Consider the following 21,406-nt stretch of genomic DNA (forward strand, 5'->3'; position numbering starts at 1 on the left):
CCAGAGTCAGTCTGCCTGAGTTTCAACCTTCTTTCCACCACTTAACGGCGGTGTGATCCTGGGCAAGTTACTCAATTTTTCTTTGTCTTGCTGCCCTCATCTGTAAAATGGGGATAATAAGAGAACTTACCTCGTAAGAGTTCAGTGATTATTAAATGAATTAATATATCCCCAGATCACTAGAATAATGCCTGGCACATAGTGAGTGCTGTGGGAGGTTAGGTGGTAGGTAGAGGTATCACTGCCACCATCATCCTCTTCCTCCTTTGGCAGCCCTGGTTCTGGTGACATGCAGCGCTGGCAGCCCAGCCCCTGCTAGCTCTCCCTCGCCGGCTCCCCTTGCACTGCCTCCTCTACCCACCCATGGCTGGCCCAGGCTGTGCTGAGCTGGGAAACCTGTTTCTCAACGGCTTTCTCATCCTGCCTCCCTCCGTCCACTAGCCATCTTCTGCCCTCTCTGCCACCCTTGCCCTGGCTCTGAGCCCAAGGGCAGGCCCTGAAGCTCTGTCTATTGTTTCCTTTGAAGGAGCCACCAGCTGACCTTGGCCTCATTCTGGGGCTTTTAGAACCTGCTGGGCTGACAAACAGGTGGAAGGTAGATAGGACATGATGTTCATCCTGGGCTTCTTGCCTTCCTTGGACATGTTGCCTCCTCTCTGCTCCAGCTGGGTCTCAGTGCTAACCTTCCCTCCCTGAGCCCCTGAATCTGGCTCAGCTCAGTGTCGTCTCCCTCTCCCCCCACTTGCTTTTCAACTGCCCCTTTCCTCCAAGCCTTTGCCTCAGCTGGTCTCCCCACTGGCCAAACCTGATCCTTCGAGCACAGTGGCCCAGAGCTGGTTTGGAAGGGCCTTAGTTTTCCTGTCTATAAAATGGGGACACCTCCACATCAGGCTTGTATACCCACGCTCACTTAAACACTGCAGGGTGGTTGGGGGATTTGATGGGCCAGTTGGTGGATACAGATGAGGATGTGGCTTCTTCTGCTGCCTCTACCTCCAGAAAGCTGTCTCTCACTTTGGCAGCACTCACAGTCCCACACTTTCCAAAAACGACCTGTAAACTTAACCCTGATTGTTTTGTGATTTATTCCAAGATTGATGGTGCATCATAAAATCATAAAACCTAGACCTTAACAAGTACTAGCCCTTCTGATCCACAGAGGAGGAAACTGAAGTCAGGAAGTCAGGTCCAGCCCCTGGTCATGGTCATAGCCAACAAGCCGCCCAGCTGCCAAAAGGAGCACAAGGCTTCTTGGAGTCAGGGCTTAGTCCACACATGAGATATCCTCCCCTCCCACCCACAGCTGACCTTGGTGGGCAGGAGGATACGCCCCTTAGCCCAGCACACAGCTCCCTGTTCCCAGGCTGATAAAGAGAGGCAGACCTCTCATTTCTCATGAGCTAAGTACCATATCAAGGGCCTGCCACCTGTCTAGTGCATGGCTCTGCCTCTGCCAGGCAGCAGTCTAGAACCTGCCAAATGTCGAATGTCACCAGCACCCCAGCAACAACTATAGCCCCTCCTTAGCATGAGCCGGTGCCATCTTGGAAACTGGGCTTCTGGGTATGAGGAGTAGCCTCTCACACCCTCATCTCTTGCCATAGCAGGAGAGATAAAATTGATGAAACATTTGTTCCTTTGCCTCCATTCATCCCAGTGGAAAGGATTCCCCCCACTGCTCTAACACAGCACTTCGTTCCACCTTTAGTCACTTCTTGGAATTTAAGGCTTTGGTTGCTAAAAGCACCTGGAGATCAGGACCCCACCTGAAGGTAGGTCTGTGGGTGATTCCTGTCAGTTATCAGGTTAGTGCCTTATCGCCTGGTGGCGAGGGAGAGGGTGGAGAGTAGGAGATGACACAGGGAAGTGGAGAGAAGATATACAGCTTTTCACAAATCCAGAGGCTCTCAAGAAAGTCCAGGTGTGGTCTCAGTGCTGGGTACCAGAAACCCTGGGCTGTGGCCTGTCCCTGCCTCTCTTGCTGTGTTCCTTGGGCCAACGACAGAGCCTCTCTTGCCTTTATGCCCCTCAGCTCAATGACTGTTCAGTTCTCCTCCCTTCCACCTTGACCTGTGAGGTGTGGGTTCCAAAGGGTAGAGAGGCTGTAGGCTAATTCATAGGCTCCACATGGGCCTTCCCTCTTCTCTCTGCCAGCTGTGGGGGAGGCAAGAGTGAGAGGTGGGTGAGGGTGGGGTGCAGTTCCTGCCAGATGTGGCTGGGTTCCCAGCTGGAGGTTGGCTCGGCTTCTGCTGAGTATCTAAATTCCTGCCATTCTCAGAGCCAACCTCAATACCCACTTTCAAAGGGGTTCTTAGCATTCAAGACCTGTTGGGTCAGTGGGTCAGGTTTAAAGACTCCCTGCTCAGACCAGACCTCGGGGCCTGTCCCTTGTTGCTCCTTTTAGGGACAACACCACCCCCTCCCCATTCCAGCTCCTACTTCACCCTCCCCTTGGGCTGCCCTCTTTCACAAGCAATGAAGATATGGGGACAGCGTGGACCGCGTGGTGACAGGACCCAGAGAGTATGAGAGAAGGAATGGTGTTCCACCCGCAGGGCTGCTTTAGGAGAACCCACCCTACAGAAGTCCAGACTTACCCGGCCAACTGGCTGCTGGGACAGTGGTGGGAGGGTGAGGAGCATGAGAAGAGTCAGCTCTCATTGGTTCCAACAGGATCAGAACTTTAGGGACAACCCCACTTGGGGGGCTGTGACTGAGGGAGACTGCGTCCCACACCTAGCCATCTTCTTGACCCTAGTCCTGGTTTGGGCTGGGCCTGGGCCTTGCCAGTCCTGACTGTGAGGTGGGTGGGGACTTAGAAGGGCCATGGAATCCTGCTGGGTACAGGGCAGCCTGAGTGTGCTCTTCCTTGGTCCAGAAGGAGTAAGGATTGGAATCACATGGGGTGGGGGAGGGGCCTTGTACCAAGCCGCATCTGGGGCCATGCCCATCCTGTGTTTCCCTAGCCCCCTCCCCTGCCTGAGCTACTGGTTATTCTGGGAGCTTTTAGCTACCACTTAGTCAGCCACTAATGCATCAGGCTAGAGAGTGTGGGGGGAGACACGGTGCCAGACAGAGCTCCTTTTAGATATCCAGATGAGAAGCAGAGGGGTCTGGGCAGGCAGAAGAGGTGGAGGGTACTAGCGGGGGCTAGGCTAGAGGAGGGCTGGCTTTCAGGACACTGGCCCTGTTCTTAGGGAGAAAGGGAAGCCTGGAGACTGATGGGCAGTAGGGATGTGTATTCTTGGGTCAGCCGCAACACCTCCCCTGCTCCATCGCCCAGGTCCTTAGCCTACCTTCCTGAACTTCTCTGTTCAGGTTCTCTGTACCCACCATACAGCCAGCTTCTCCACTTTGCTTGGCTGTTTCCCCTGTCTGAAATTCTCTTTCTGCCTGTTCCTGACCCCTCTAGCTTTAATCTGCCTTCCCCATCTCTTTGAATTCATAAGGAAGCAAAAAGACACGTTAGGGATGTGACAATTGATCCCTTGACTGGGTCTTTTTAGGGGCAGCCCTTGGCCTTGCTCTGCATGGGCAGAGTCTTGAAGGCCGACCCCTCCTTGGCCCTTGTTGGTGCCATAGGGCCACGGATCCTGGCCCCAAAGGCTTGGTGCTGCCTTTACTTCCAGGCAGCCCTCCTGCCCCTGAGTCCCCAGGCCCCGCTCCTGCCAACCTGAACAAAGCTTCCTTTCATGTATCCATCGGGCTGTTGCAGCTCAGACACTTCCCCGGCACAATCAGGCTCTTTGAGGGCTTTGGGCTGTGCAGGAGCAGGGCTGGGGCTAGGGTGGAGAATGGGCCAAATTCAGGTCCTGGGGCCAGACTGGTGCCATCCCCTCCATACATATCACCAGGCGCAGAGCAGTGAGGGGCGGGAGCCTGGGGGTCAAGGGAGGCAATGCTCCTGGGTTCCTGTTTGTTCTTCTGCAAAATGGGGCCAGCAGTCCCTGCCTCCCCCGTACTGCAGGGGCTGCAGCCGGGATTTGTGGGGAACAGGGCTCAAGCTTGCAGTTCTGTGCAGGACTGTCCTGGCCCTGATGCTGCAGTCCCCCCACACTGAGCTGCAGCAGCCCTTACCCGCCCTCTGTCCTCAGAAATTCTTTGTGAGCAGCCCTGGGAGCTGCACCTAGACAGTTTTCCGTGAGCATTGTGGAAGCTTACTTTGATGTGGCTGACTCACCCCTCAACTGAATTCCAGAGTAGGGCCAGTTTCCTCTCAGACCTTGCTCCCCGGGGCCAGGCTGCTGCCTCTTCCATAAGACTAGACTTCGAAGGGCAAGGACTTTGACTCCCAGACAAAGGCTCCATCAGGGCCCCCTCTGGTGCTTCTTTCCAGGGCCCCCAGCTGTGCCTTGGTTGTGGCCTGGTTGCTGGTGCAGGTTTAGGTGACTGGTAGAGATGGCCAGCGTGGTCTGAGGGTTGGGGATCCTCCCCTTTAGCCTCTGGGGGTGGGGTTCAGAGCTTCTTTCCCAGCCTAACATTACCAGATGCAGACTCATAGCTTTTCCTGGCCCCTGGCTGGCTGGGAGTGTGGGAGGGAAGCTGGGGCTACTGACTATCTGGATCCCAGGCTGGGCTTTGGGCTGTGGGATGGTGGCTGCTGCTCAGGCTGCAGGTGTAAGGGGAGCTGTGGGAGCTGCGTGAGGAAGGCCTTGTTTCTTCCAGCTGTTGACCCTAGCACTCTAATTTTACCCCAGTTGGAAAGGAGGGCCTGCATAGCTGGGACTGATGGGGAGTGAGCCTCTGGATGCAGGGAGTCTGCTTGGGTTGTGTGGAGTGCCCAAGGAAAGCCAGGTGAACCAGAGGCAGTGAACTTAGCAGTCCTCTGTGGCCCACAGTGCTGGCATTTCCCTAAAAGCTCCTGAGAACCAATACTCAGTAATGGACTAGCCAGTCTGTCCAGCCTCCTAGTGTAACCTTGGGCTGGCATGTCCCCAAGGAGCCCTCAGTTTCTACCTCTGCAGTGAGCCAGGTAATGGCTGAGGTGAAGTGACTTGGCCATATAGGGATGTATCTTAAGGAAAGGGAGTGAAGGTGTGGGTTGCACACACCGTGTGTTGCGTTCCTTGCCCAGTTGAACGCGGAGTCAGTAGGAGTGGCACAAATGGCAGCAAGAGGGGTTTGGGGCAGATTTTGGAAATGGCAGTTCTTTTATGCCTGGGCTGGAGTGTGTCCTCCTTGGGTGTCACTGCTAAGCTGGCTGCCCCTGAGTTTGCTGTAGCTCAATAAACAGTGGTCAGGATGAGTTCCTGGGTGAGGCCTTAGGCTAGTCAGAGGTGGGAGGATGTGAGCTGTCCTATCCCTGGAATTTTAGTTCTGCAACCACGACAACCTCAGCAATGTCACCGGAGATGAGACATCTCCCTGGAGGCAGTGTCTGCAGACAGTTTCCTTTTTGGGCAAAATTGCTTGGGTCAGCCCTTTTGTTTAAAGGCCCAGGCTGTGCCCAGCTGGCGTGGCTCAGAGGTTGAGCATTGACCTATGATCCAGGAGATCACCGTTCGACTCCCGGTCAGGGCGCATGCCCAGGTTGCAGGCTCGATCCCCAGCAGGAGGCATCCCATCAGTGACTCTCATCATTGATGTTTCTCTCTCCCTCTCCCTCTCTCTGAAATCAATAAAAATATATTTTAAAAAATAGCCTGGCCAGGCTTGGCTCAGAGGTTGAGCATAGACCTAGGATCCAGACGATTGGGGTTCGATTCCCGGTCAGGGCACATGCTCGGGTTTCAGGCTCGATCCCCAGTCGGGGGCGTGTAGGAGGCAGCCGGTCAATGACTCTTATCATTGATGTTTCTATCTCTCTCTCTCCCTCTCCTTTCCTCTTTCTGAAATCAATAAAGATATATTAAAATATATATGTGTGTGTGTGTGTGTGTGTGTGTGTGTGTATATTTATTTATTTTATTTATTTTATTTTATTTTATTATTTTATTTTATTAAAATAAAAATAAAGGCCCAGGCTGTGCTCTGTGAAGGACCCCTTGTCCCAGAGTTGCTGGCAAGGGAGGATGGACCTTTACTCCTGGGGCTAGCTGGCACCTCCATGAAACCAGGCCAGAGTGGGCCAGGCCAGAGTCCAGCTGCGGGCAGGAGCTTGGGCTCTTGTTCAGGGCCTGCTCCTGACTTTATACCCTTGTGCTGCATCCTCTCTGGGCCTCTGAATTTCCCTCTGTGAAATGGGAGGGAATGGATATTTAGATTCCTTTCCAGCTCTGATCTAAGCTGACCTACTCACTGAGGGGCTGAGGTGGGCCAGGAGGAATTGGAGAGGGCTTCCCAAAAGAGGGGATGGGGTACTGAAAAAAAGTGATTCCTGGGAACCTGGTCTCTAAGTGGGATGCTTAGAGCACTGCTACCTGCAGGGGACAGAGATGGCTGCTTGCTCTGTTCTGGGCTGCAGAGAGCCTCAAATAGCCTGGAGGTCCTGGTCTCTCTTGCCTGAGCCCAGCCTCTTAGGAATAGCCAAGTGTGGAGGGGGAGGGGGGAGATTGTTATTTCTAGGGGTCCCTAAATCCTGCTCCTACCCTGAGGTCACATATTGTAGGGTAGGGGCCATGGCTTTGGGGTGAGGACAGCTGTTTGCTAGACCCCACCAGGGTACCCCTCACTTCTCCCACTCGTGGCTCTGAGTCCTGGCACTGCCCCAGCCCAGACCTAAGCTCTAGTTGCCAGGAGGGTGCCAGTGTGCCTGAGAGGAAGGACAGGATCTCCCTGCCCACAGCCCTGCTTCAAGTTTCTGCTAATTGCCTCCTCCTCAGGCCACACAGGGAAGGACCGGGTGGATTTTGACTCGGTAGAGCCGCACACTGTGCTTTTCCATGAGCCAGGCAGCGATTCTGTATGGGTCGGTGGACGTGGCAAGGTCTACCTCTTGAACTTCCCCGAGGGCAAGAATGCCTCTGTGCACACGGTGAGCCTGGGGCCCTCAATGCACCTTTCCCCCATTTCTCCCTTTATCTCCCTTCTCGCCTTGGTAAGGGGCCTCAGGGAATTTGGGAGAGGGAGCTGGCATCTCTTCCTAAACTGGTCCGCCTCCCATTATATCCCATAAATGGTCCCTGGGGGAGGCTCCGTGAAGGTAGGAGAAAAGCCTGGAGCTTACCCACCTGGCCAGGTGGGCTACACTGATGGGGTAGGCCTGGGCTGGAAGCTGAGCTCCAGAACCCCATGGCGCCTGGCTTCTGAGATCTCTGGGCTAGCACCTGACCCCTGGGCTAATACCCTCTGGGTATCAGGCCAAGCACCCTGTGTGATCTTGGTGAATCACTCGCCCTCTCAGAGCCCTAGTTGCTCACCTATGATATAAAACAAGCTTGTCTTGGGGGCATATGGACAGCACTTGCAGGGCATCTGACTCCTGACAGGGTGGACTAATGCTACCTGTGCCCCCTCCTCCCAGGTGAACATTGGCTCCACGAAGGGATCCTGCCTGGGCAAGCAGGTGAGTGGAGGAGAGGGAGTGTAGAGGGGAGGCTGGGCCCCTTGGAAAAGGGATGGGAAGTCCCTGGGAGACTGAGGAAGAAGGCATGGCCCTGCCTTGGGAGCCCCAGTTGGAGGAAAGAGGCAGCTCTGCCTTAAGGTCCCCAGTCTGAGTGGGAGACAGTTCTTCTCTGAGGTCCCTGTGTTCTTCCTTTGTTCTTGGAGGGGTTGGAATCACCTGCACCCTTTTAGGCTCTCCTTGGAAGCTGCCTCCATGCTCAGCCTTTTGATACTGTCTTTCCCAAGACTAAGGGTTCTGGTTTGAGGCCTGCCAGGGCCTCCGACCAACCTCTCTTCTTCCCCTTCTTCTGGGCAGGACTGTGAGAACTACATAACACTTCTGGAGAGACAGGGTGGGGCGTTGCTGGCCTGCGGCACCAATGCCCGGCACCCCAGCTGCTGGAGCCTGGTGAGAAGACCCCTACCCATATGCCTGGTCAGATCACCCTTGCTTGAGTGGGCTTCTGCCTCCCAAGGTGGGAAGGAGGTCACGGGACTCCGAGGCTGGTCTCACCTTGTATAGAATGCTTGGGAGGATGGGGACCCTGTCTGGGAAGCTGGCACCCACGGGAAGCAGTAGTCATGGGATTACGTGGCTGTCTGACCCCATTGGTCTCCCCCAGGTGAATGGCACTGTGGAGTCACTTGGTGAGAGGAGAGGTTATGCCCCCTTCAGCCCGGATGAGAACTCCCTGGTTCTGTTTGACGGTAGGGCTGTGGCTGGAGCACAAGGGTCCCCAGAGGGCTGCTGCCCTAGGCTGGGGGAGGGTGATCAGCTCAGTGTCTGGTGGCCCAGGCCCCAGGGAGGGACTTCCAGGAGCTCTTTGCCCTTACCCATGCCCCTTCCACTGTGCCCAGGGGATGAGGTATACTCTACAATCCGGAAGCAGGAATACAATGGGAAGATCCCTCGGTTCCGCCGCATCCAGGGTGAGATTGAACTGTACACCAGTGACACCGTCATGCAGAGTGAGTCAGGCTCCCGCGGGGCTGGGGTGGACCAGGGTATTAATGCCCAGGGTGGCAGATGGGATCCTCATGTTCCCTGGGAGGGCTCCCCAAGGGCTGCTGGGGCCACAGGTGAGTCAGGAAAATGGGAGCTTGGGACAGGTCTGAGCAGCCAGAGCCGAGGATGTTGGCAGGGAGCAGAGGAACAGCAGAGGCAAAGGTACACAGGCAGGATGGGCTCTCCACACTCTGGTAACAAAATAGAGGAAGCCCCAGACCCAGAGTAGGGTCCCTGGTGTAGTCCTAGTATGTCCCTCTGCTGAGCTCATGTGGGGGCAACACCCCTTGCCTCCTCATTAGGTCTCTGCCAATTAGGCAGAAGTGACATAAAGGCCTGGGGAACTTCCTGGTCCCTAGGCATGAAGTCATTGTTCCTGGGCTGATGACATCTTTGTAGGGGGAGAGCAAAACATGTGGGATGGGGGTGCAGAGTCTCAGGCCCCTTGGGGTGTTGGGCCTGATGTTCTTAGTTTTATTCCAGGTCTGATTTGCTCCAGGTTTGCTTGTGCAGACTTGAGGGGTATGCACAGTCGGAATGGGTCCCCTGAGTGGCCTCCCCTCTGACACCAATTCACATGTGTCCCTGATAGATCCACAGTTCATTAAGGCCACTATTGTGCACCAAGACCAGGCCTATGATGACAAAATCTACTACTTCTTCCGGGAGGACAACCCTGACAAGAATCCTGAGGCCCCTCTCAATGTATCCCGTGTGGCGCAGCTGTGCAGGGTGAGTGGGAGGCTGAGTGGGCAAGAGTGTGTGTGTGAGCACCTGTGTGCAAATGTGCATGCCTGTTTGTCTGAAGGAGTGTGTGAAATGTGTGAGTGAGTCTGTGTGTGGGATTGTGGGAATAACGTGTATGCACAAGAGTGTCCATGCATCTGTGAGTGGGTAAAGATGGTTGAGCTCATGTGCATGTGCGACAGTGTGCAAGTGTGTGTAGTTGTCTGAGAGTGTGTATGAGTGTGTGTATGAAAGTGTGTTTACATGGGTGTGTTTCATGTTTCACATGAAAGTGCTGGGATATGTGACTGTATATGTGAGAATGAGCAAATGTGTGTCTGAGTCCATCTGCTCTGTGGGGACAGACTCATCACCCTCACTCTGTAGGTCCCCACTGCTGGCCTTGGTCAGTCAGGCCTCTGGCTGGAGCTGACCCAGGAACCTGGCTTAAGTCATGGGGCACCTCTGCCTAGTGCCCTGGCAGATCTCTGCCCCTTTCAGAGCCTACCTTCCTCCTCTGAAGCCTGGGTGCTGACATTCCTGGCAGCAGGTGCCTAGCAAGTCCTGAGGGGCCTCCTTTCCCCTACACCCTTTCAGGGGGACCAGGGTGGTGAGAGTTCGCTGTCAGTCTCCAAGTGGAACACCTTCTTGAAAGCCATGCTGGTGTGCAGTGATCCCACCACCAACAAGAACTTCAACAGGCTACAGGACGTCTTCCTGCTTCCGGACCCTAATGGCCAGTGGAGGGACACTAGGGTCTATGGCGTTTTCTCCAACCCCTGGTGAGTTACCCTTGTCCTGGACCTGAGACTGTCATTAGTTACGTGTCCAGTAGGGATTGGAGGGCTTGGGCCTTGCTGAAGGGATGGTTGATGTGGCATGAGCAGGGACTCTAGGCTCAAGGGACAGGGCTGTTGCTGGGGCTGGAGTGAGACACAGTTAGTGCTTGGGGAGATGTTTGTGCTGGTATGTTTCTGAGTCATACACACTGGTGTGCACGCATGTACTGTACACACACTCATGGCAGTGCCTGTGTGTCCACCAGCTGTGTGCTCAGGGTGGGTGCTGGCCCCTAGGAAAAGGCTGCTGAGGCCTCATGGAGTGCTGGGTGCTATCACACCCATTCAGGTACTGCCTGCATCTGATTATTCACACCTCTTAATCACTCTCATTGATTGAAAACAAGGCAGGCAAAGGTGTTGGATGTGGGAGGGTTGGAGGGGACAGAGTAGGGAAGCCAAGACCCTGCACTGTGGTTCCCAAGTGGGTGGACCCAGCTGGGCTGGGGAGGGGATGGAGTCTGGCCTCCTTAGGCATCAGCATCCTGCAGCTGTGCCCAGAGAGGTGGGAGAATTGCCCAACAAGGATACACATAGGGGATCCTTCTGCCCTGGGGCTGGCCTCTGAACCCTGCGATCCCATGACAGGTTATGGTTTTAGATTGCAGCAGGTCAAACTTCCTTCCTCCCTCCTGCCTTCAGTGGTGTTTGACAACTCTTAGGCACAGGCTTTACCTCCAGGATAGTCCTGGTCTTCATGGAGCTTACAGGCTGGAGAGCTTGGTTAAAAGGCTGTGGTTGTGCCTTGTATGGCGCTGGGCTAGCCTGGGTGAATGGAGGTGGGTGAGTACTGGGCCCCCCCACTGAGGTGGTCTCTGTCCCCCCAGGAACTACTCAGCTGTCTGTGTATATTCCCTTGGTGACATTGACAAGGTCTTCCGCACTTCCTCACTCAAGGGCTACCACACAGGCCTTCCCACCCCTCGGCCTGGCAAGGTGAGCAGTGACATCCACCATGACCCAGGCCCCTACCCCACTTCCCAGCCACTCAATGACCTGGACCTCCTCTTCTTGCCCAGTGCCTTCCAGACCGGAAGCCAATACCCACAGAGACCTTCCAGGTGGCCGACAGTCACCCTGAGGTGGCACAGAGAGTGGAGCCCATTGGGCCTCTGAAGACGCCACTCTTTCACTCTAAGTACCACTACCAGAAAATAGTTGTCCACCGCATGCACGCCAGCCATGGAGAGACTTTTCACGTGCTTTACCTAACTACAGGTGAGGGACTACCCTGTGACCGCCAGTCTGCCTTGTGAAAATAGATATGAAAGTTATAAGTAATAGTGTAATTAACATATGGTTGGATCTTTATACCTGGAAGGAAGAATTGAGTGACTAAGAGATGTCAGGAGTTAGTATGTGTGGCTGTGGAAGAATCAGGCCGGGAGGGCTTCCCAGAGGAGATGGGGGCAGAGGGAAGAGGGGAAGGCATCCTAGGGTGGGAGAAGAGCAGGTTCCAGGACTCAGAGGCAGAAATGTGACTAGTCTGAGCAAAGCCAGGTGCCACTTTGTTCCTAATGTCTGACTCATGCGGATAGGAGGAAGAGATGTGGAAAGCCAGGAGGAAAGATCTGGTCACTGGGTATCCTGTGGGCCTCTGCTAGACAGAATGAGGAAATTGAACCCTCTGCCTGTCTTTGGGATTATGTGGGTGAGGAAACATTTGATGTGGGATGCAAAAAATTTAGTGAGACATGAGGAAGGACTTCCAGATAGCAGAGGCTTTGCAGTCTTGCAGAGAACTGCAGAGGCATCTCCTCTTCCAGGGGGAGCAGGGTCTGGCTGACCTCTGAAGCTGGGTGGAATGCCCTGGGAGATGCCCCTGCATCCTGAGAATCCACTGGCCATAGAAGAACCAGCCCTGAGCTGTGCTTATGGCAGCTTCCTGGTCCCAGCTGTGAGCAAAGGGGACTCCTGGGAGTGAACATGGAGATCAGTGTAGGCAGGCCACAGGTTTTCCTTGAGACCTAGTGGGCAGTCGTGCCATTATAAAATGCAGTGTCTCCCCCCAGGTGCTAGCACCTCTGGGGCCACACAGTCTAGGCCTCAGGCACCCACCCCTCCTCACATGTGACTTCCTGGTGTTGATTCACCTTGGGTCTTCTCAGGGTCACAGTGGCCTTGTCAATTCCTATGGAGGAGGACCTGGTTTCTGGGTCCTGAGATCGTACCTCTTTGCTCCTACATTCATCTTGGCTCTACCCATGGGCCCTTGTCCTTTCTGTGTTCCAGCAGTGGCTGGTCTAGCCGTTACAGTTAGCCAGGGGATGACAGGGCACTGGTTTGCAACAGAGGAGAGGTCACACAATGGGGGACTGGGAGCAGGAGCCAAGACAGAAGGCTAGGCCCTGAGCCAAGGGAAACATGTGCTCCCTTCCTACAGACCTGGGAGGTGAGCACACTTGAATGACGAGAGTAGTTGTCTCGGTTCTCCCTGAGAGATGCCATTTGGGAGCCTGCAGCAGGAAGAATTGGGACCAGATAAGAAACAGAGCTTTCTGAGCCCTCTGTAAAGAATGGGAGGCTCTCACTGGGCTACTGTGGAAGGAGGTAAAGGGCAGTGACTGGGCTGGGAGCTTGTCAGGCCAAAGATGCATTGGGCCACATCCCAGAGCCTGCGAGAGGGGTTATAGAACTAAAGGAAATGTCCTAGGCAAGTGACCATCTCATCATCTGACTGGTTTTTTGGGGCAAGCAATGCCCTAGGGAATTGGGAGGGAGGGAAGGAGGGAGGGAGGGAGGGAGAGAGGGAGGGAGAGAGAGGTAGGCTATTCTGGAAACTAGGACAGCGGGTGATGTGGGATTGGGAGGACCTGGGGGTCAGCATGCCCATTAGACCCAGACAGGTATGACTGGATAGAGCACTGGCCTTGGAGGCAGGCAGCTTTGTATGTGACCTTGGGAATCCCTATGTAGAATATAAGGTTCTTTTCAGATGTAAGATTTTATAAAAATTTAAAAATTCTCTAACACTAAATGCAATGTGGAGTTCTGGATTGGATCCTGGAACAGATAAAGGACACTAGTAGAAAAAAACATGAAATCCCAGTAAAGTCTGTAGTTGAGTTAATAATACTGTGTTGCTCAGTTGTGTCAAATGTGCCACAGTTATGTAAGACGGTAGCATTAGGGGAAATTGGGTGAATGTTATATGAATGTTATATGAAAATCTCTGTGCTATATTTGCATTTTTTATGTAAATTTGAAATAATCCAAACCAAAAAATTTATTTAAAGAAAACATATTCCTGAAGAGTCAGGAGGCAGGGGAGTTATGGAAGAAGCTGAGGAGTAGGGTTCTGACACCTCTGGATTATAATCACCAGCTGTGTGACCTTGAACAAGCTGCTTAGTCTTTCTGAGCCTCATTGCCTTATCTTGAAAGTGGGGGGAGATAATACCCAGGACCAGGGATGTTGGGGAAAGAAGTAATGCAGATTCAGCACAGTAATTGGATATGCAGGACTGCTCCTTCTGTTCTTCATGCTACAGCTTCCCCTGGGCTTCATGGGTCTCTGGGCTGGCCTTGGAGACTTCCTGGGCTGCCCTCTGACTCTCACATCTCTCAGACTCACCTTACCTAGTCTTGTGACCCTTACCTGAGCCATGATATCCCAGCCTTTCCCACCCATGTCTTTCCTGGTTGGTCCTGCTAGAGGGGGGTTGCCTGTCTCTGAGGTGGGATGCCTGCCTGCTGACCCTCTGCCCACTACCCACAGACAGGGGCACCATCCACAAGGTGGTGAAGTCGGAAGAGTGGGAACACAGCCTCATCTTCAACATCATGGAGATCCAGCCCTTCCGCCGCGCAGCAGCCATCCAGGCCATGTTACTGGACCCTGACCGGGTGAGCTTCCCCACCCCTAGCCCTGCCCTGTGAGGCTACCCAGTTATGGCCAGCTGAGAACAGAGCTCTTTTGCATGTAATTCACATGTCCTTTTCAGAACTTTTGGGCTGTAGGCCAGCTGGGAGTTTAGAACTCAGTGTTGGGGGTGAAAGTCCTAGCCTGACGTGGCCTCTCATTCCAGCGGAAACTGTATGTGAGCTCCCAATGGGAGGTGAGCCAGGTGCCCCTGGACCTGTGTGACATCTATGGTGGGGGCTGCCACGGCTGCCTCATGGCTCGAGACCCATACTGTGGCTGGGACCAGGGTCACTGTGTCTCCATCTACAGCTCCCAAAGGTATGTTGGCTGTGATCCCTTGTCCCTGGGAGAAAGTGGATACAGGATGTGGGTGGGGTAAATGGGCTGCAGGAGGCATCAGTGCTAGGTGCTGGGCCATTCTGGCCAGACCCTCCTCTTGGTAAACACTGTGGCAGATACTGGGTTAGGGATGAGGACAGGGAAGGGCCAGGTGTGTGGCCTTCTGTCTGCTTAGCCTCTCTCCTCCCAACTCCAGGTCGGTACTGCAGTCTATTAATCCAGCTGAGCCACACAAAGAGTGCCCCAACCCAAAGCCAGGTACCTGATTTAGCCCTGTCAGGGCCCCAGTAAAATGAGGGTAGTACACCATGCCCCGACTGCTCTCTCTGAGGGAAACATGGTCTATTTCTGGGGGCCCCCTAGGTGTGGGGGTGGTTGTAAGAGGGATGGGGTGAGGGAGGCAGGGGAGAATAAGAAGACTGGGTGCTCGGATCCTTGTGTTCATTTAGAAACCTTGGCCTTGGAGGCCTGGGGGAGGACGCAGGCTGCCCTGAGAGCTCTCAGCCCCTTCTCATAGCTGCCTACCCGTCCCCACCAGATGAAGCCCCGCTGCAGAAGGTCTCCTTAGCCCGGAACTCTCGCTACTACCTGAGCTGCCCCATGGAGTCCCGCCATGCCACCTACTCATGGCGTCACGGGAAGAAGGTGGAGCAGAGCTGTGAGCCTGGCCACCAGAGTCCCAACTGTATCCTGTTCATCGAGAACCTCACGGATGGCCACTATGGACACTACTACTGCGAGGCCCAGGAGGGCTCCTACCTCCAGGAGGCACAACATTGGCAGCTGCTGTCTGAGGATGAGGCCAAGGCCCAGCACCTCCTGGGCTGTTCCCATGCCCTTTTGGCCTCCCTCTGGCTAGGGGTCCTGCCAACACTCACTCTTGGTCTGCTGGTTCATTAGGGCCTTCTGGGGCTGGGCATGTTGTAGGCTTCTGCAGCCCAGGGCACTAGAAGTCACACCCAGAGACACCCTGGCTGGGAGCTCCTTGCTCGCCACTGCTTCCAGGGGGACTGCATAGCTCAACAGGGGACGCCAGGCCTGGAGATGGCCAGCCACAGGCAGCTGCTGGGCCCGGGTGGGGTGGGGGCGATGGGGGCCAGAGAATGAAGGCACCGACTATGAAGCTGGGGCTTTGGTGGCCCAAGACTTTATCTTCTGGAGACTATTTTTGAAAAACTTCCTCAAACTTGACCAAATTCAGTGATGCTCCTGGTCCAAGAGCCTATTGGCCAGAGAGGTTGGGAAAGGGGAGCTGGGATCCCGTTTCTGGACCTTCGAATGCTCTATACTCAGATTGCCCCCTCATCCTCTCTCCTGCCATTGCAGGGGGTGGTTGGTGTTTTTGCAGGCCCAGGGCTGCCCTCTGTGGCCCCTCACCAGCCCTGGGTCCCACTAAGGCAGCCTCCTTGCATGTTTATTGAAGGATGTTTGCTTTCCGGACGGAAGGACGGAAAGAGCTCTATTTTTATGTTAGGCTTATTTCATGTACTGCTACTTCCGACTGCATCTGTATGAAAATACCAAAACTACATGCTGGGGGTGGGGTGGGGAAGGGAGGGGCTGGGAAGGGATAGGTTGTGGGGGTTCCCAGTCTGAGGCTCTTGGGCATGGGATAAGAGTCCAGGGACATGGTGGCATGGGTTCAAGGAGGTGGCATGAGCTGGCTCTGCCCTGGGAGCCCAGGCTGAGGGGGACATTGTCCAAGCCCCCCTGTTGGTTATGGGAGGGGGTGGGGTGAGGGAGACAGGGAAAAATGAAGGAAAATCTGAGACCTAGATTCACACATTCATATAGGAGTTGGTCCTCAAGGGGAGGTTCCAGGACTCTGCCCTTGGCATTGGGGAGTGGGAGGTGGGGGCCCCCTCCCCTCCCCTCAATCCCCTTCCCCAGGGGCTGTGCTTCCATGCCCTAGCCTCCCACCTTCAGCTCAGGACATGCTATAACTAAGGCTAAACTGTGAATTCCTGTGGGGACAGTCTGGGCCAAGCTCTGCAGGTGGGTGGGTCGGCCCCAACCCTGTCCATGGATTTCTGTGGAGAGCTGGGCCTTCTCTGGTGTGTCTGGCCAGCCCAGGGCAGGGCCTGGGCTGGTGACCTTCCAGCTTTGGCCCCTGCATCTTTTTTCAATGCACTTTAATGATGTAACATATTACTAATAAACAAGTTATTTATTTACCTGTGCCTGATCCTTCCCTTCAAAGCCATTCTGGTCATGGGGTGAGGGCTCTTGTTTGTGACTCCACTTCCTGTCTGTGTGAGCATCACCCCCACCCCTGGTCACTGGCCCTCTCAGAGGCTTGAAGGGGAGGACACCCTCAGCAGGGCTTCTAGCTAGTGAGGCAGGAACAGGATTCTAACCCAGTGCTCCTGAGCAGTGCACTGCCTGCTAAGCCATCGACCCTAGAGCCCAGACAGCTCCTGCATCCCACCTCCTCTCACCTTTCCCCTTTCCCAGTCTCCACCCCCCATAGTTCCCCCTTCTTGTCTGGCCATGCTAGAAATAGCCTCAGGTCTCCCTGCCTTCTAGGTGCCCATTCTAGGGAGTAAGCTAATCAGCTAAGAGCTGGTGGGATAAAACTGCGATGATAGAAGGGTGTGTATAGGGGGCTAGAAGGCAGCTGGAAGGGGTGCCTAAATGGAGTGAAGTGCTTACTCCAGGCTTGGCCCACGAGGCAGGGTAGGTGTTGGTCTGCATGCAGAGGGGACAGAGGGATAGTGGGCAGGGTTTGTGTGCTAGCCTGGGGCTCGACCTTTCAACCCCAGGGCAATGACAGGGCTGTGGTGGGATTTGTAACATAGAAGCTCTTGAATTCCCTAAAAGATAAAGCAAATACATTTTACAACCTAGAAGGATGTGTGAAAAGGGGCCCCTGAAGCTGGGGTGGGAAGTAAGGAGAGTTAGAGGCTGTCCAGGGGTATGAGTGGGTGGGTCCAGGGATGAAGGGTAGGGTTAGTGGGGGATTCAGAGAGGAATCTGGATGTCCTCCAGGGGCCTCCTTCCATTTTCTCTCCTCTCCCCTTCATTCCCTTCTCACCTGCCCCTTTGGCTGGGACCCATGCCTTTTGGGGTTTGCTGGGAAGTTTTCCAGAGCAATAACTGCTGGAGGGGGGATGTGGCAATGGAACTTGGGACAGCTCCCTCTCTGAGTCTGAGTCCAGCTTCTGGGAGGCTCTGGCAGACCCCACAGGGCTGGAATCACCCCCACCCACGGCACTCCCCTTCAGTCTGCCCTGAGATCTCCTGGGCTAGCCCCACATTGAAGATTCTGCCTGGTTCTCTGCTCTCTCACACCCAGCCTTTCTAGGGTGACCAAGGTGGCAGCAGATGCTTGGGTCAGTCCAAGAGTTTGGGGGACCTGGATGAGCACTGGACTGGGGGCAGAGATCCTGGGCTGCCATCACCTTTTATGATCCTGGGCAGCCCTTGCCTTTCCTAAGCCTCATTCTCCTCATGTAAGAGGTAGGGACTGGACCAGGGCTTCTGGGGGGCACCTTCTGACACACTGTTCTGGGTTATAAGACCAATTTACATTGTCTTGGAAGGAGCTCAGAATCTATATCTTAGGCCCATCTATCTGTTTACCCAGCTCATAGCCAAGCTGCAGAAGAAGCACAGGGGCTTCCCAGGCCCTCTCCACTCCCCCCAAGCAAGTTCCTCAAAGGGAAAGGACAGAGGAAGTGGGTTTCAGGAGCAGCTAGTAAAGAAAGTATGGGCCTGCCTGGATTGCTGGGTGACCTCCTGTGAGGTCTCTGCCTTCTCTGGACTTCAATAGGCCCCCTGTTTCCTGCAGGGATGCTCTTGGTGCCCCATGGGCGTAGGGCAAGGAACTCAAAGGAAAGAACACATTCCTTTGTCTGTACAGAGGCACCAGGAGAGGCCAGGCTGGCAGGTGGGTGGGAAGCCGTGTGCATGAAGGCATGAAATGAGTCCTGTAAATCCATGTGAATGGCCAAGCACAAACCTCCCTCTCTCTGGCTTTCCCCTGACACACAAGTAGCGCAGTGGATGTGGGGCAGCGGTGGGTGCCTGGCCATTAGGCTGGGACTGGGGGCATGGAGATCCACACAATATGGCACCAATATTGGCTTCTTGGGTGCTGGGGCCAGGGCACAGGCCCAGCCTTCTGCCCTCTGTCTTGTGCATCCTCCCCCACCCCAGGGGAGAAGTGGGGTGCAAAACGGGGAGCAAGACTGAAAAACCAAAGCTCAGCTCTCCTGGGAAAGCCAGCAGGGAATGGGAAACTATGTCTCCCTCAGTTCATAAATTAAAGGGCCACTAAGGCTTACTTTGAGTAGGTCCAAATCTTGCCAACCTATCTCCCTTGGGGGAAGGCCACTGCCTTCTCTCTCCCTGCTGTTGAAACCCTTTAACAGCTCCTTCCATATGCAGACCTGATGTTCTGACCCAGCACTCACAGCCCTGTGCACCCCCTGTCTTCTCCATGCTGTCCCCCTCAGTCCTCTACCTACCTTTGCTGGAAATACTCTGTACCGTTGCTCCTGTGAGGCTTTCCCCTGGGATGCCAGGATAGGATGATCCCAAGCAGAGGTTCCAGAATGACCTTGAATTCTTCAAAGGAGTCCTGGACAAACCCCCCTAATGCCTTTCCTGCTCAGTTCTGAGCTGAGGGTGGGAGATGGAGCTTTGTGGCCAGTTATCTAGAATCAGGCCCTGGGGTACTGGTGAGGGAAAGCACAGCCCCTTCCCTCAAGACCCTCACAGGCTGGTAGGGGAGGCAGATGTGGGGCTGGATGGTGATCATCTGTGTGATGATCCTAGGTGGAAGGGTACCCAACCCATGGAAAATCAGGGAAAATTTTGGCGGAGAAGTCTCTGACGAATAGAAGAGGGAACAGCATTCGTGTGTGTGTGAGGGCCTGGAGTGTTATGGGCTTGGCTGGAGTAATGTGACCTCCAAGAAGGCAGAGGCCCTTCTCAGTTTTGGTCACAGCTGCAACTCTATCACTGAGAACAGTGCCTGTATAACCCACCCCTCCATTCTTTTAATATTGTTTCCATTAAAAGTGTTTTTATAAAAGGTGAATTGTTAACTAATATGTAACCCATAGATAAACTGCATATTTGTGTAAGAGTTCAAAGGAAGCTGACTCCAGTAACTGGATGTTCTGGCTCTAGGAGACTTGCTGATGGTCAACCATAAAAACTAGAACAGTTTTGAGGTAATCATCAGAATAGACTGTGCTGACTTACACATGAAAAGCTTTCAACTCCCCTCTCCCCCTGATTTTTTGTTCTGCTTTCCCTGTCCTTCCTAATAAAAACCCTTGCCTGCACTGAGATGTGAAGATGGTCTTTTTGTTGGTGTTAATCCTCACCTAGGGATATTTTTTCCATTGATTTTTTTTTTTTTAGGAGAGTGGACTGGAAGGAGGGGGGGAAAGAGGTGATAATAGATGATAGATAGATAATAGAGAGATGATAGATAATAGGTAGATAGATGATGGTAGATAGAAAGATAGATAGATATAGATAGATGATAGGTAGATAGATGATGATAGATAGATGAAAGATAGATATAGATAGATGGTTAGATAGATAGATAGATAGATAGATAGATAGATAGATAGATAATAGATAGATAATAGATAGATAGATGATGATGATAGATAGATAGATGATAGATAGATGATAGATAGATAGATAGATAGATAGATAGATAGATAGATAGATAGATAGATAGATAATAGATAGATGATAGAGACATTGATAGGTTGTCTCCCACACACGCCCCGACCGGATATGTGCCCTTGACCAGGGATGAACCTGAGACCCTTTGGTGCATGGGCCGATGCTTTGAGCCACATCCACCACGGCTGAAGATGGTCTTTAGGATGTGAGTCTGCCATCTTCTCAGGCTGCTGGCACTTGAATAAGCCATCTTTCCTTACATCAGCACCTGTGTCTCAAGTATTGGCTTTTGAAGCAGCAGGTAGCTGAACCTGACTTCAGTATCACCTGTAATATATTTTTGTTGAATGAATGAATAAGATGAGAGAGGGAAGAGTATCTGGAAGTGAGATTGAATGTGTTTCAGCTCCTGGGAGCCAAGGCCCTAGCTCTTTATCCTGCCAGTTATAGGGAGCCATTAAAGAGTTTTGAGCAGGGGTCGGTGGGTGATTATGGCAATGCTAATATGGATAATGGGGGCCTGAGATTAAGTTTTTCTCATACCTCATCCATGCCTGCCTCGCTTCAAGCTCACTCCCTCTCCCATTCTCAGGCATTTCCGGCTGCCTGCACAGCCCAATTTTAGCCTCATTGTCTGGAAAAGCAAAAGGAGACTCTGGGCTGGGCCATCCCAGCAAGGCTTCCGGCCAGGAGGTCTGCAGATGTGGGCTGGTGGAATGGGGCTGGAATGGCTAATTTAGGATCAGGAAACACTTTTATGTTGGTATTGGTTAACATTGGGAAAAAGAGACCTTGGGGGAAAAACAAAAACAAAACTCACATTCCCAGGATGAAGGAAAGAACAGTACCACACCCAGGAGACACTTGCCCAGTTACTGTGCTGGGGACTTTCTGGAGGATGGTGCCCATGCCAGAACTGATTAAAGTCCCAGAAGTCAGACTGGCAGTTTTTTCAGGTTGCGCAAAATGAATGGGCTCAGAAGGGCCTAGGTTGGGCCTGTAACACAGGGGCAGGCACACAGCCTGCAACTTTACCCAGCTCCCAGACATGCCCATGCTCATAGCAGACATCACTAATCAATCATCCTTTCTCCTGAGCTCTGGTGAGGGATTTCCTCAGAACTGCATTCTCCAAGGGCCAATGAACCCTTGAAATGCAGCTCATCTGAGCTGATATGTGATGTAAGTATAAGACATACTGAATTTTGAAGATGTAATATGAAAAAAAGAGTTTATCTTATTAATAAATGGTTATATTGATTACACATAGAAATTAAAATGTTTTGGTATATATTGAGTTAAGTAAACTATATTGCAAATGTTAATCTCATTTGTTTCTTTTCACTTCTATTTAATCTGGCTGCTAGAACATTAAGAATTATCTGTGTGGCTCACATGTATTTCTATTGGCCAGCACTGCTATAGAAATCTGTCCCACCAGGACAGAAAATTTTATCTTTTTCATTCACAGCTAAATCTCCAGCATCTAAATAGTGCTGG

General features: G+C 53.2%; 1 protein-coding gene across 1 annotated transcript in view; it reads left to right on the forward strand.

The window, feature by feature from the left end:
* SEMA7A (semaphorin 7A (JohnMiltonHagen blood group)) overlaps positions 1-19,551 on the forward strand; it is a 36,560-nt gene extending 17,009 nt beyond the window's left edge. The window contains exons 3-15 of the mRNA XM_016210516.2: positions 6,762-6,913; positions 7,403-7,444; positions 7,799-7,891; positions 8,106-8,190; positions 8,341-8,451; positions 9,081-9,220; positions 9,812-9,996; positions 10,881-10,989; positions 11,073-11,271; positions 13,772-13,899; positions 14,082-14,236; positions 14,454-14,515; positions 14,796-19,551. Of these exons, the coding sequence (XP_016066002.1) occupies positions 6,762-6,913; positions 7,403-7,444; positions 7,799-7,891; positions 8,106-8,190; positions 8,341-8,451; positions 9,081-9,220; positions 9,812-9,996; positions 10,881-10,989; positions 11,073-11,271; positions 13,772-13,899; positions 14,082-14,236; positions 14,454-14,515; positions 14,796-15,157 (1,823 nt within the window). The 3' untranslated portion in view covers positions 15,158-19,551. The remainder of the gene's footprint in view (positions 1-6,761; positions 6,914-7,402; positions 7,445-7,798; positions 7,892-8,105; positions 8,191-8,340; positions 8,452-9,080; positions 9,221-9,811; positions 9,997-10,880; positions 10,990-11,072; positions 11,272-13,771; positions 13,900-14,081; positions 14,237-14,453; positions 14,516-14,795) is intronic.
* The last annotated feature ends 1,855 nt before the right edge of the window (positions 19,552-21,406 follow it).

Source organism: Miniopterus natalensis, chromosome 1 (assembly GCF_054644295.1).
Source record: "Miniopterus natalensis isolate mMinNat1 chromosome 1, mMinNat1.hap1, whole genome shotgun sequence".
Taxonomy (NCBI): domain Eukaryota; kingdom Metazoa; phylum Chordata; class Mammalia; order Chiroptera; family Miniopteridae; genus Miniopterus; species Miniopterus natalensis.